Here is a 14,749-nt window from a genome sequence, read left to right on the forward strand (position 1 = left end):
GGAACTCGGTATCTAAATTCAGACTTTCCAGACCTTTTAAGCAGAAACGGAAGACGTCTCGCGTTCATTCATATTGTGCACTGTCCCACGAAACCCATTCTGTTCATCTTGGTGCTGGCAACCAGTTCTAGAGCCACTGTGGGAACCCTAATCCACCATTCCTGATATGGCGAAGGCCTGGAAAGCAGGCCACAATGGCCAGTGGCCCTTCCACATATACACGGAGCCAAACAAACATCACCGGGCAACATCAACCATGGTCCTACAAACGCCTGCACACTGAAAAACCAAGAAGCTGATCCACAGGTATCACTCAGTTGTTTTATCTTGCTATTCTGAGTTGCCACATTCTCCTGTTTCTGCTGTCAGGGCTGTATATGTTATTAAAGATAGTCATTGTACGACCACATAACACGTCTTCAGCCTCTAGAATCCTGAGATACTGCACAAGGATACAAGAGAAATCATAGTCGCTATTCAACAGACTCGTAAGTGGGCTATAAAGCAAAAGTCTTGAGAAAAAAGCTGAAGGACATGCATTGTGAGACAGGTCTATTAAGAGCTATAATCTCATATAATCTGATTCCTCAGACTGGCATTTTCCATATAAAGTCAGTATGGCATCTTTAAGATGAACATTCAAGCACCTCATTCATTTCAGTCCTGTTTCCCATGGTTGGGACGCTGCTGCAAAAAGCTGCACTCAGGAACTCAAGAAAGCCAAATGACCTTTTTAAATCACCAAATCTACAGGACACAGAATCAGGCGCAGTACTGGTTGTGAAGCATCTTACCTCTTCCATCATTGTTGTCGAGCCATCAAGGAGGAACACAAATTGCATTTTTCCTTCTTGTTAATCGAATCACAAACTCAAGAACATTTGATGTGATCCAACTGAAATGGAGAAGTCATGGAGAGAAGCTACTTAATCAAAGCATTTGTCTCTGCTAACAGCAGAATTCAAAAAACGGAAACAAAATCCGGCATCTGGGCAAGTCAGATTTGGTCGAGATTGATTCTGAGACTATAGGCCTGGAAGTCCAGCATAATGCTTACTTCATGGCGCCTTTAGCATAAATGGATGTAAACAGCATTTCTGAACAAGCAGCCGAGGCGATAGTCGCGTTGACACAGAGCAGTGAATGTTTCCCTAGCTGCTGCTACACCTGGGGTGAAGATAATTTGAGCCCCGCTGCCTCGACCCACGAGCTAGACGCAGAACCCCCCCCCCCAGCTGGGCAAACTGCTGAACACCACTGGCTTATCTAACACAGGCCGCAACAGGAGTCTGCCATGCAATCTGAGTCGTATGCCAAGGCAGGTTGGGCAGCCAGTCAGCCCTACCCCCCAAACGCCTTTCCTTCTCTTATATTCAGCCCAGAATCTCCATTTCCTCTCTTCTAGAACCTTCTGGGTTTCCTCCACACTTCCTTTTAAAACTAAGATGCTAATTGTTATGACCTTGAACTTGGTCTCACTTTGAATGCTTTAAATACTCATTTTGTACTCATATACTCAGTACTCGGGCAGTTACTCTTCTCTTTGATGAGCGCCTTGGGGTAAGCATGTTGGGAAAGGCGCTATATAAAAACATAGCAGGATGGATTATTTGCTCTGGTGCAATGAGGAGGGGGTGATTAAGTGTTATAGTGTTAAAGCTTCTTTGCAGTTACTGTGAGATATTCCTTTTCATATCTGACTGAGAAAAGTTTTTTTTTGCGTAACTGTCAAGAATAAATGTTTCTGTGGAACTTTTACTGTTCTGACATAAATATCAAGTATTATCAAATTTCTGAAGTTCACTGTTGAAACAAAAAAAAAAAAGCAAGTAGTGTTTAATGCACTTCGTTTAACGTCGTTTGAAGACTGTTAAATGTGCAGGTAAATTACTATTATTACGCACAAACGGTTACGGGTAGCAGACAGCTTTATTTGTTAAGTGCAAAAAAAAATAAAAATGCACGAAGCAGGCAGATATTTATTTAATTACCCCCTGTAACACAGTGCTGCATATTAAAGCAGGTAAAAAGGATCGTGGTAAGCAGACGTCAATAACACACATATATAGGTACGCAGATGATGAATATAAAACTACCTGTGTTTAGAGCTGGAGTATTTCATACCAAAAAACTCGCATGATCATTTTCATGCTTCAGCTCTTTGAGGGTGAATCTCTGGTCATCAGCTGGTGCCAGAAAGCCAGTAACCAGCAGCCGGTAATCAGCAGCCGGTAACCAGCAGCCGGTAACCAAAAATGGGCAACCAATACTATTTGGGTGAAACAAAAATACTGATTAATTAAAAACATGCAGGGGTCAAAAAAAAATGTAAGCATGTAAATGTTATGCTCTACAGACTTGAAATGCAAATTGCAACTTTGCATGTTATTGGCAGTGCGTGAAATATGTTTTTAAAAAATGTTTATCATCAAAACTAATCAAGAGTTAATAGCAGTTTTCGGCGGAACTCCTTTCATGCAACATATGAATTTTTAAACCAGTATAAAAAGATACGTGTTAAGTCGTTTCTGTGTCATCGTTTGTTGGAGCTCTCTGCCTCTCACATTTTGTCAGAAGATTGAAATATGCACTTTGAGGAGCGATTTCTGCCTGAAGATTGTTGTTATAGTGACAGACACTGGAGTGAAAGGGAATATCCTGCATATTTAGGGTTTGGGATCTGATTCAGTCAAACAGGCTTGTTTGTGTATATGTACCCATTAACCTTCACCAGTTCAAATGGGAAGGGATGCGTGAGTGATGTAGAAAAGGTCACATCTTTTCAATAAAACAGTAAATAGTGAACTAAACTTTTTTAGAACAGTTCGACGTGTCGTATGTTTACACACGCATTGGGACTGAGAACCATTGTTATTACACATGGCACACAAGTACAACTGCTGATTTGAAGAATTCCTTCTACTCTCACTAATGGCACATAATTATTTAGAATCTGTATGGTACCATTCTCCTTCCTACAGCTGGTTACTAATAGCCTTGGGTATAAATATCCTTTCTGCTGAATACTGTGATTTCTAAGGCTTTTCTCTCCACATATTTAGCATTTATGTGGGTATGCAGTTCAGCTTTAGTGGTAAATACATATAGTCTGTAATCAGACATAAATGGAATAATGTATCTACAAGAGAAACTTCTATTTGGATGCATCTGGGTAATGCTGTTACGGTCATTGCTATTAAACAAGTGGCACCAGGAAAGCAAATTCAAACATTAAGCAACACGTTATATTACATTTGTAGGCGTACTAATTGTAAATGTCGCAGAAACACACTTGGCATTTTCTGCTGCAGATAGAAAACATGGATCCGTCCCGGGGAAGGCAAATGAGTCATTTGTGCTAAAAGCTAGACAAAGCAAACAAGTAAGTGTTAATTGAGATTAGCATGCTAGGTGCCATTTGCCGCTCTCTTTCAGCCGCAGGGCTTGGATACAGAGCTCCGTTGATCCCTGTCAGTGGAAATTGCTTCTTACAGCTATGTGACCCTTGCCCATGCAGATAGGCCATTCTGGATGCTTTCATCTGTCTTCCCTGTGCACAAAACAAACACACACACACACACACACACACATTACTTTTTTGATTACATTCAATGACTCCAAAAGTAAGGAAGTTTCAGGTTTTTACTACATTTCAGGAACGTTTGGGTCCCCAAACGTGATCTATGAAACTCCGCCCCCCCACACACAGACACACACAGTCAAATTTACCTACGCATGAGAAAACAAAGCATAATAAACTGCGACAGGCCCTGGGTTTGCATCCCTGTCCTTCTCTTACTATTTTCAAATCCTCTCTCTCTCTTGCAGCTTGGGTAGAAAAATGTGCCATTACAGATAAAATTTAAATGAAATTAGATTTTATTATTATTAGAAAATAGCTCAATTTAATAGCAAATAGGCTTGGGACGTGTTGAGAGTCTCTTCCATTCATGCACTCATCAACAATAATAATTAATAAGAGCGCGTGTAAGAACTTGCTCCGGGCAGACAGGCGGACAAAACGGCACGACGCCGGGGTGAGCAGAAAAAATGGGGGCTGTTTTTGAGGCCAGCAGTGGAGACGGGTTTAACAAAATGGTGATGGGGAATGAACACAAAACCGCAGCCGGAAAAGTGGACAAATGAAGTGTGTGGGATCAGGGAAAGGTGACACTGGAATCTGGGAACACGCTCCGGGTCCAAGGGACAAAACAGGAATCCAGTTTGTATTACTGGTAATGAGGCGAGGTGAATGAATGGCCTCGCCAGCAAGCGTCACCCAGCCCCAGGATATTCTCCCCCCCCCCGCCCCCGACGCCAGTCTTATGATTCTGAAATGAATGTGCAGTGTGCAGTGTGCCAGGCAGTCATTTCTGCTGATGTTATTACACACTGCTTGAGGTCAACGCCAACAATATGTGTGTGAGTTATGGCCGTCGGTGGATATTCTCTTGTGTTTTGCCATCAAAACAAACGGTCCCTTTGGAAGCCTGCGGATTCCGCGGAGTGAATGGCCCCAATTGCTGAACGTTCTCCGCAATTTCGGGAGAAGAAAGCCACATCGGTAACGTCCTCTTCAAGGTCTATCTCCCCTTCCTGCGGAAGACTCATTACCAATCACTCGTATAATCCCTCAAAATTGGCTACCCGTTCTGACCGTACTGAGGAAATAAAGCATGTTCCTGAATACATTTGGAAGGCCTTGACGATTTGCTTTTTTTCTGGGACTTAATTCTGTCTGACTACTAAGACGTGTATTGGCTGTAGAACCCTGTTTGTTTGTAGTCCAACAGAGTATATCAGTAATCCAGAAAACCAGGGAGTACAGAGTGCACAACACAATGCGCCTTGTCATTTGATTCTCGTTCAGTTTCCTAAACCGCTGGACCTTCTTTGCATGTATTTTCAATAGGTCACTGCAGCCTGACAGTAAAAGTACAGTTTAACGCTGACAGCCCGTTTCATGCCAGCTGTACAAATAGCATTTCATGCCCAGACCTCCTGAATTTCAGCACGGCAAAATCTCAGACACTTTTTTTCCTACTAAAATGCTGGAATCATATTCGAGGACTGAGCCAGAGAAAAAGTAAATTTAAAAATAAGTGTGTCGTGTTTGGAAAAAAAAATAAAAAATCTGCAAGACTTCTGACTTCCTGGAGTTTTCCGCCAATGAGGAAGCACCTTGTTAGCTCTGTCATAAACATCAGCGCAGTTAACTTCGTTGCCCACACCGCAAATCCAAAATAAATAAATTGAGTCTGGGCTGTAACAACTGCAACAGGGCCTGACAGCTACTAGCCACGCAGTAAATCACATACTATTCTGAAGATGCATTCGCAATTCCATGACATGAGGTTCATTAGCAGGTGTGTTTAGCAGTTGGCAATGTGTGAAATTACAGACATCCATGATAGCTAATTCTGAATCCTTTAGCTGCTTCTGCTTTTGTCTCAAGGTCTATAAGAAGTGTGGCAGCATATAAAATGCTCTAAAGATGCAAAGCATTAAATAATATACAAAAATATACTGAACTAAACCTAGCTTTCCCCTAACCGAGGAACAAACTAAATGCTTATTGACTCGCTGTGGTTATCTGGACTGGATATCAATCCGTCACAGGATACAGCCACAAACACTCATTACCTATGGATGCTTAATTGTATGCCTTTGAACTGATGAAACCGGAGCACTCCGAGGGAACTGGAATGTTCCGGGGAGATCACGCAGACTACACACACACATTGGTGGGGAGATTCGAACCCTGAAGTGAGCCACCCCTTAGTCATTTTTATTATTTAAAAATAATTATCTAACACAGACCTATAGGTATTACTTTTCCCTGGACTCATACCTCATGATTATCAATAAATGAGATTCATGACTTTCACTTGCTGGAAAATGCAATTAAAATCAGTACTGGGATGATTTTGAAGAAAACTGTGCTTTGAAGGGCGTGTGGACACGCGACATGACGCGGCGCGACAAGCGTTTGGTCTCTGGGAAGCGCCGGGTTTAACGACTTGCTTGAGCTTGCAGGTGGCCGGCAGTTTTCACTCCACAAATCTGCCAGCTGACCCAGGAAAGGAGTTTTTAAAATTACAGAAATTTAGCCTGATATTTAACACTTTCAGTATATTAATATTGCCTAATTAATCACTTTTATTTGAGGAGCCTTTAACATAGCAGACAATAAAAATGAGAAAATTATCCATTGGTTTTATTTCAGGACTATGACTTAAAATATATATTTAAATCTAATCATTTCAATTCAATTCATTTGTATAGTGCCTTTCACGACGGAGTCGCCCCAAGGTGTCGTAGTACAAAAGCGGAAAACACAAAGATGGAATAGGAAAGACAAAGAAATGAAAAGAAGCCGGAGGACAATTTAAACCCATCTTTTACTTTTCTGAACCCGTCTCGAAGGGATCCCGTGACATAACATTCACGACATGAAATAAAATAACACTGTATTAGGAGTGTGCCTGGTTCTGAAGGGACTGGTCAACAGGAAGAGGTCAGGACATCTGTGCCGTTGCTGCAGTATTTGTGTCACTTTCCGTCGCAATCATTAATCCATCAAACAGCGAGTGGCTGGCGCTCCCTGCCTCAGCAAATCGTACATGGTCCCCTCTGCACGCTTAGTATTGTCTTTCTGTCCAAGAGCAGCCATTCTGAAAACATACATAACCATCCACATTCCTATTCAGACTAATTCAAATGCCAGTCTGCCATTTTCTTTAAACGTTTTAGCTGGCAAAACCGAATCAGCTGAAATAAAATGACTAAAACAGCCGGTCTGCCTTTGCTGGTGGTGTTTTGAGAGACATTCCCACTGCGGTTCTCTCTCCTGCCAGATTCCCATGATCAGAGCGAGCGCAGTTCCAGCCCGGGTAACCAAGTCCCAGATTGATCGTGCCGTTGGGACGGACGCGGGGCAGGGACGCCGGTCCCGCTCCTGCCCACTGCCCACACGCATGCTCCCCGGAGCTGCCCACTGCTGCTGGGTTGGCAGCTCTGCACGTGGCGCCTCAGGCGGGCCAGCAGGAAATGGCTAATGGTCAAAAGCGGCCGGCCGTTTGATGTCCGCCGCCCCTGGCAGGATCAGACCTCAAGCATGGCGAACGCAATCTGCCCCGTCTGGACTAGGGTGCGGGATACAGACCGGTGTGCTCTCTGGCACCATTGCATTCCCCCAGGTCCGAGGCAGCCTTATTTATCCTTAGAGAGGGCTCCTTGAGACATGAAGCTGGAGAATATTCAGTAAAGTGCATGTTTTCTATCACAGCACAAACCACGGCTCAGTTACATAAGAGGTTACTACATTTACACAATGCTGAAAAACACTTTTTAATTTAATGGGAACAGAGGGTTAGTGTCATTTTTAGAGACATTCAGAATTCAGTTTCGTTCTCAGTCTGGTGAAACTGGACTCCTTTGTAGAGTTAAAAAGAACACAATTTATTTTTATTTGGACAAGCCACCAGCTACAGTATATAGTTAAATCTCATTAATAGTTCCACCTTGAATTTTTTCTTTAAATAGGACATGCAAAAAGCAAGAAACAGTATGACGTTCACACGCAAAAAAAAAAAAATCAGCATCTGTTAAAAAAAAAAAAAACATTTTACAATTTTCTTCAACTTTCTCATAATTTCCACCAAGATGTACACACCAATATACATCCCCCCCCATAAAATGAAAGTAGAAACCATGCAGAGTTTACTTGGACAAAAAGGGTCCACAGGTTTCCTAGTACCGGTATTATGTCAGTGCTTCATCTAGTTCGCTGTTCTGGATCGAAAAGCTTCATTAATAACCTGAAACCAAAGGTATTTTCCTTCTGCTCCAGGAAACAACCCCCCCTTGTCATTGATGACAGCTCACCAGCATATTTAACAACCTTTAATATCAATTACAAAGACAAGTGCACAACCGTAAATTGAATTTGTGCGGTGCTGATGTCTCTTGTTAAAAATAACTGTCTTTTTCAATTAATACCACCTTTTTATCGGGAAAACTGCAAGTAGTCCCCTTTGAGTCAAAGCTGAATCCATTTTTAACTGATGTATTGATTGTGACATCGTTCTCCATAGTAAAATCTGTTGTGTCCAGCCCTGTAATTTTAACAGACTGCCAGGATGACCTTGGCTGTAAGGTGAATGAATATATATATATATATATATATATATATATATATATATATATATATATATATATATATATATATATATATATATATATGAATCCTGTGTTAAAAACATAAAAAGTACATTTTTCAAGCTCATTCCTTTTTTTATTATTTTTTTACGAGTTTCTGCATGATCCTCCACAGATTTTTCCTCCCCTTTTCAACAATGTCAACTTTGTATTTCAAATGCCGCCACTTTCAATGACACAGAAACAGGACTTCAAAGGCGCGTTATACCCACACAGGACCGTATGAGGCTGCACGCGTGGCCATTTCACTTCTGCGCGCTTAGATCTATATCACATCATAACAGGTGTTTGAGAAGCATGCGACAAAGAGAGAGATCACTGCTCTGGAGCCTGGCAATTATCAATGGATCCCCCATCTCCAGAGGCCAAATCACACTGCTCCGACGAACCCAGCCCGCCGCGCACAAAAGCCCCTTTTCCGCGACGGATGCCCAGTAATGGATTGCACACCACAGTGGATGTCCTCATTAACAGCCGCAAAAGCACACTAATCCCTCAGGAACCTGTTTGTGTCGGCACAAAACATGTGTCCGTCTTCCTCTGCTTTACAGTAGCACCAAAACGCAAAAATGTGTCCCTTCGTCAAAACCGCATAATCCTGCAAATTATGAAGTGAACACAATTAAAAGCCTTTAAGCATGCATTTATTTCAGTGTTGCATCTTTAGGTGCCGTTGCAAGCCATTTCAAACTAAATAACCTCTGTCATAAATAATAAAAATCAATTCTGTTAAATTAGCGCGCGCGTTACAAGGACCCTAATGGGGAATTGGAATGTGCATGTTGCAGGAGGACACGGCGTGGTGAGGGAGACACGGCGTGATGAGGGAGACACGGCGTGGTGAGGGAGACGGCGTGGTGAGGGAGACACGGCGTGGTGAGGGAGACACGGCGTGGTGAGGGAGACACGGTGTGGTGAGGGAGACGGCGTGATGAGGGAGACACGGCGTGGTGAGGGAGACGCGGCGTGGTGAGGGACACGGCATGGTGAGAGAGACGGCGTGGTGAGGGAGACACGGCGTGGTGAGGGAGACACGGCATGGTGAGGGAGATGGTGTGGTGAGGGAGACACGGTGTGGTGAGGGAGACACGGCGTGGTGAGGGAGACGGTGTGGTGAGAGAGACATGGCGTGGTGAGGGAGACACGGCGTGGTGAGAGAGACGGTGTGGTGAGGGAGACACGGCGTGGTGAGGGAGACACGGCGTGGTGAGGGAGACACGGCGTGGTGAGGGAGACACGGCGTGGTGAGGGAGACACGGCGTGGTGAGGGAGACACGGCGTGTGAGGGAGACACGGCGCGCAAAGGCAGCACGGAAGGAACGGCAGGAGACGCAAAATAACCGAATGGCGTAGACCTGCATCTTGAGTGATTATAGATAGCTTTAACGTTCGGTCACTTTTCACGGTAAGTTTTGTAATCGTTATTTCTTCCCCACGTTACAGTGTTGAGATAAGCAGGCTTGGATACATTGTAGGCTGTTCTGCCCTCTGACCTCGTTAAATCTCTTAATGCATTTGCTGGTATAAGTGTTACTTACATTAACCCCGTATTTAAAAGTTAACCGAGAGCTCGGTACTTTCTCTTATAAGGGTGGGTAACACTTTGGCACTTATTCGCCATTGTAATTATTAATCCTTCAGCTATAAGACTGCTTTTCCTGAAGGGTGAATGCTTGTTCCTAATTATGTATGTTTCTTGGCCCTCCCCCCCCCTCCCCCCGGGGAAGAATTGTGCCAGCCTCAGAAGGGCCGAAGGAAGGTATTCCCTGCTGGATGTGGAAATGATTGAGGCACTAGGAGATTGGGAGGTGCAGTGCACAGCTAACATAGTCTTCTACAGGGTCAGGTCATACCGGAGATCGTATTAGTACTACTTGGTGACGTAAGTGAATTAAATGATCCCGGTGAAATGAATGATTGTGATAGGCATGGCTGCGATGCACGACGGGGCCGCGGAGGGCCAGCGAAGGAGCCGCTCCTCACAATTTCATAAACATGGAAATCGAGGGAGAAGGATGCTTCTCCAGAACAGCTCCGCCAGGCCCCTTTGTAAGGAGATTCTGATGAATCGCAACATCGAAACAAAAGCTGTTCGTTTGTCGACATGAATGGAAAATGCCGCTTTGCCCCCCCCCCCCCCCCCGCTGACCCCAGTGTCTAAGGAAGAAGAAAACAGGAAGCAAGAGAAACAAGCAGAAAGCCCCCCCCCCCCCAATACCAGCAGGGACAAAGCAGATCAGAACTCATCTTTCTCGGGTTTCTGAAAAATGGATAATGATGGATAAAGCCCCAAAACTAACAGAGGGCTTGTTCTGTATTTTTATTTAAAGCACGGTGACAAAACCAGGCATCAGATGACAGATATGAAGTGCATCTTACAAACATATTTCCAGCATTGACTGCATATTATTGATTTAATAAAATCAGTCCATTCTTAATCTGACATTCTTGTTTTATATTCAGAACTCACTCAGAATCTATCACTATTTTCGACGGACAACCTGAAAACAGATACGCGCAGGTTCTGCACAGCTGAAGACAGATGGCAGGTACACTGATCTCTAACATGCATAAATGCCAGATTCACCCACCGGTCCACCCAGACGCTGGACGCAGGATTCACCTTGCGAGACGACAAGCCACACACACACAGTGAACGAAAGTCCTCCACGAAGGTGATGGAGATCATGCCTCACCCCTCCCTTGCAGGCCTCCAGAGGAGGGAGGGGGTCACAAAGTTTTGAGTATGGTGTGTGTGGTGTTGGGGGGAGCTCAACTGAATAGCTCATGGGGACAGATTAAAGGGAGGGGGGAGGAGGCCTTGGCAGGTCAGCCACACGGCTGTGCGGTGAACAGTATGACTAATTCCACAGACGATTTCATCCCAACTCGTAGGAGATTAGAAGCAGCTCCCTGGTATACGGTGTGATATTTGGCCACCCCCACCCCCGTGAAAAAAAAAATGCTTGTATTCTCCCGATTGGTGGACAACAATAAAGGGAGAGCAGTTCTAGCCAATGAGCAAAGCCCTCATTTGTTACAGGCCAGGTTCTCGATCTGATCCCTGGGCAGAGACCACAGGGTCAAAATCCCTCCGGGGACTCCAGCAAAGTGAGCGCAGAGCAACACAACACAACACGAACAGCACAACTCCAAGGTTTCCATGTATGTATCCAATATGCATAAATGTGCAATTAGCAAGGTCCATGAAAAAAGCCTGAATAAAACTGCACTCCATAGAAATTCCCAGAAATGTTGAAGCCCTGTCATTATTAAGTCTGGGAACTGGGAAAGGATATATGTTTTGTCACGCACCAAGCAACGAAACCCTCTCTGCTCCGCAACCACAGGTTAAATGCTTTTGCCACAGATAAACAACGTGAACACCCTTTTTAGGAAATATATGTATACTGCATGCTGTCAGCCGGAGACAGAGAAAGACCGAGAGTGGACCGATCCAGACATGAATTCTGCAGTAACGGCAAAATCATTTCAGCATCATCGAACAGGAATCACCTACTTCTTATTAATATAACAAGTTGATTTTCACGCAGCCCTTTGAAGGATCACACCCCCCCCATGCTGTTCCTGGGCTGCAGTGATCCACAGGCTAGCTCCTTGCAGCCCCCCCATGTGAAAAGATCAGCAGGAGGAAGGCGAACTGTGACCCAGCAAAGAGACCCATGAAGGATACCAAGGAAAAAGCAGGACACTTAGCCCATGAATAGGCATCCAGTATGGAGGAGTTGGGGTCACAGTCCTGCTATTTTCAGATGATGTTGTGTTTTGTGCCTCATTTAACCAGGACCTTGCAGTCAGCAGGAGTGAATGTGACAGATCGGGATTCACAGGCACTGAACAGGTCCATTGGGGGTAAGCAGGAGCCATCAGCTGACCAATCTATGTGCCGCCCTTATCTATGGACATGAAGTGTGGGCAAAGCGCAAAAGAAGATGGCTACAAGTGGCAGAAATGAGATTTCTTTGCAAGGTTGCGAGGCTTAATCTCCATGACAGGGTGAGGAACTGGGAAAATCACAAGGGACCTTAAAATCAAGCGGAGTCAGTTGAGGTTCTTCAGGCGTCTCATTAGGATGACACCTCATACGCTACCCAGGGAGCTGCTCATAGCACGTCCCACTGGGCGGAGGCCCCGGGGCAGACCCACAATGCACCAAGGGGATTACAACCCAGGGGGCTTGGGAACATGTGGGGATTCCCCAGAAGGAGTTCGAGTCTGTGGTCTTTGGAAAGAAGTCTGGTCTGTCCTGCGCAGCATGGTCCCACTGAACGCTTGACAGACGAAGCAGTACACAGATGATGGTGATGATGATGATGGTCGCGCAGGATTAAGAAAAGCTCAAAAACGCGGCAAAGCCAGGACTGCATCCCCGGAGCAGCTTTCCCTGGAGAAAATATAAATTTATTGTACACATTTTCCGAGCTATGTTCCTAAAATACCAACTGCAGTACTGCAGCCCTGGCACTGCTAATGTGAAGACACAACCGGAGACCTTTCAGCTGGAAACTGCACCAAGTACTGTCAGTATGGAAAACAGTTCCATTCTCTTAGGAAAGTGACTGACTATCCGCCTCCCCACACATCCGTAGGGTATTCCAAGGACTAATCTATAATCTGTCAAGATCACATGTATGCCCCCCCCAAACACACAGACATCCTGTTCAAATGTTGTCCAGGTAATCCTCCAGTGTGCCCCTACCCCTGCTTGCTAGCATGTCAGGACAGTCCTGTTAACAATACTAAGCTGTGGGCTGTTCCCCTCTCGCCTATAGCAGGTCTGTCTGACTCTTTTCACGAGAGAGAGTGCATCTTGGCCGCTCTGCTGACGTACACGGGCTGAACCAGAGCTGTGACGTGTTCGGGTTTATCGGATCTCCCCTGATACTGTAGTCGGAGGCATGCAATTCTTTGTAGAGAAACTGAAGCCTTCCCAAAAAAAGATCTGGAAGGGGACAGAGATTTTCCGTGACAGAATGCTTTTGCTTTCGCGTTTGTCGGTGCACACGGTACGACATGTGCACGTAGCTGCTGTCTGCCCACAGATAAATTATTTCATCTACATGTGGAAGAAGGAACTCGGCTCCTGCGCAGGGACACAACAGAACGCTAACCACACCAGAAGACCCTAACAGGCTTTCTCGTGCCTAGGGGTACCTGCGGGGCGCAGGGTGGCCGATGTGGGGCCCACAAACCGGTTGTGTATCCCCATCGCGAACATGACAACACCGGCACTGCACGTGCACTGCGCAGCATATTCCAAAGGTGTAGGAACATCTCAGCTGCTTAGAGAAGATTTTAGACAAGAACCTTTGGCCAGTACCTCTGATGCAAGTCTCCGCGTCGGACCACGACCGGAGAAAACCAAGGGAAACGAACGTCTCAAAGCAACATGGAGTCCTACTCGAACGCACCATCTGTCTGTTCGACTTTGGACAAAGCTTTACTTGACAAACGCCAAGGCCATCTTGTTCTCTAAATAATAAATAATGCCACAGATTGCCTCCTGCAATGAACAGCACATAAACACGCTGGGTTGTGTACATCACATCTCCTCCTAATTAAGCCAGATACTCTTACAGATAAGGGGGAGGAAAAGGAGAGAGACATCTGACTGGTAATGACAGCAAGAGGAAAATAGTAATCACTAAAATCGTGTTTTAAGTAGGTCATTACGATACCCTATTTTATTAAAAATCTTTTCAGTATTTTAGGCTTATTTCCAAAATTACCATGCAAGAAAAGAAAAATAAACATGAATTTTAATATCAGATAACAAATGTTGTAGCATCTGGCATGAAGATGACAAGAAATTTGAAACCATTGTTATTGATATGGTACTAAAGGTAATATAAATGTGTTTGTAATGTTGCTGAAGCGTCCATGTTGGTCAGGAGGATCGCAGATCTACACCCAAGCTTATGAAAAGATATCAGCTCTCACGTGGACAGAATCCGCCCACTCAGCTTCTACCATTGCTCCTGGTGGAGGAGCTTCGCGACTTCCATGCACCAGCCGGTAGCTTCTGCCTCTCCCGCAGACATCATCATGCAGGGACCAGCTCTGCTGCCATTTTCCATGTCACTGCCACGTGCATCACGATCTCACCGTCATGGCCAGTGGCACCTTGCCATCCAAAAGCTCCACACCATGAATCTCAAATAAAAGACCGATTTCAAATACGTCTGAACCCGATAGTGCTTGACAGACGTTGAGAACATCAGGTGCCCTTTTGTGCCCCTAGATGTAATTTCATACAGATGAAAATTTAGCCTTTTTCGCTTTGAGCCGTTCATATATGTTCTGGTTACCAAACAAGCCAAAGAAGCCAGAAGCGGAATTTGAAGCAGACTTACCTGAGCCCCTCTTGGAAACCACCTTCAAGCCCCTGGCAACCGCAGCATAGATTAGGAAGAGGAGCGGGATCGGCGCTTTCATCTTTCGCCCAGCCTAGCGTCCTGTTGGTGAGGGAGAAGAGGGATTAGCATAGCATTTCATTCATATAACTGCC

At 44.9% G+C, this 14,749-nt stretch overlaps 1 protein-coding gene across 4 annotated transcripts in view; it reads right to left on the reverse strand.

Annotated features, from left to right (window-relative positions):
- The window catches only part of LOC125722941 (interleukin-1 receptor accessory protein-like 1), a 242,827-nt gene that overhangs the window by 208,052 nt on the left and 20,026 nt on the right, over nucleotides 1-14,749 (reverse strand). For all 4 annotated transcript variants that reach the window (XM_048999237.1, XM_048999239.1, XM_048999238.1 and 1 more), the window contains exon 2: nucleotides 14,595-14,696. In XM_048999237.1, the coding sequence (XP_048855194.1) occupies nucleotides 14,595-14,676 (82 nt within the window). In that variant the 5' untranslated portion in view covers nucleotides 14,677-14,696. The remainder of the gene's footprint in view (nucleotides 1-14,594; nucleotides 14,697-14,749) is intronic.

The sequence above is a fragment of the Brienomyrus brachyistius genome, unplaced genomic scaffold (genome assembly GCF_023856365.1).
Source record: "Brienomyrus brachyistius isolate T26 unplaced genomic scaffold, BBRACH_0.4 scaffold44, whole genome shotgun sequence".
Classification (NCBI taxonomy): domain Eukaryota; kingdom Metazoa; phylum Chordata; class Actinopteri; order Osteoglossiformes; family Mormyridae; genus Brienomyrus; species Brienomyrus brachyistius.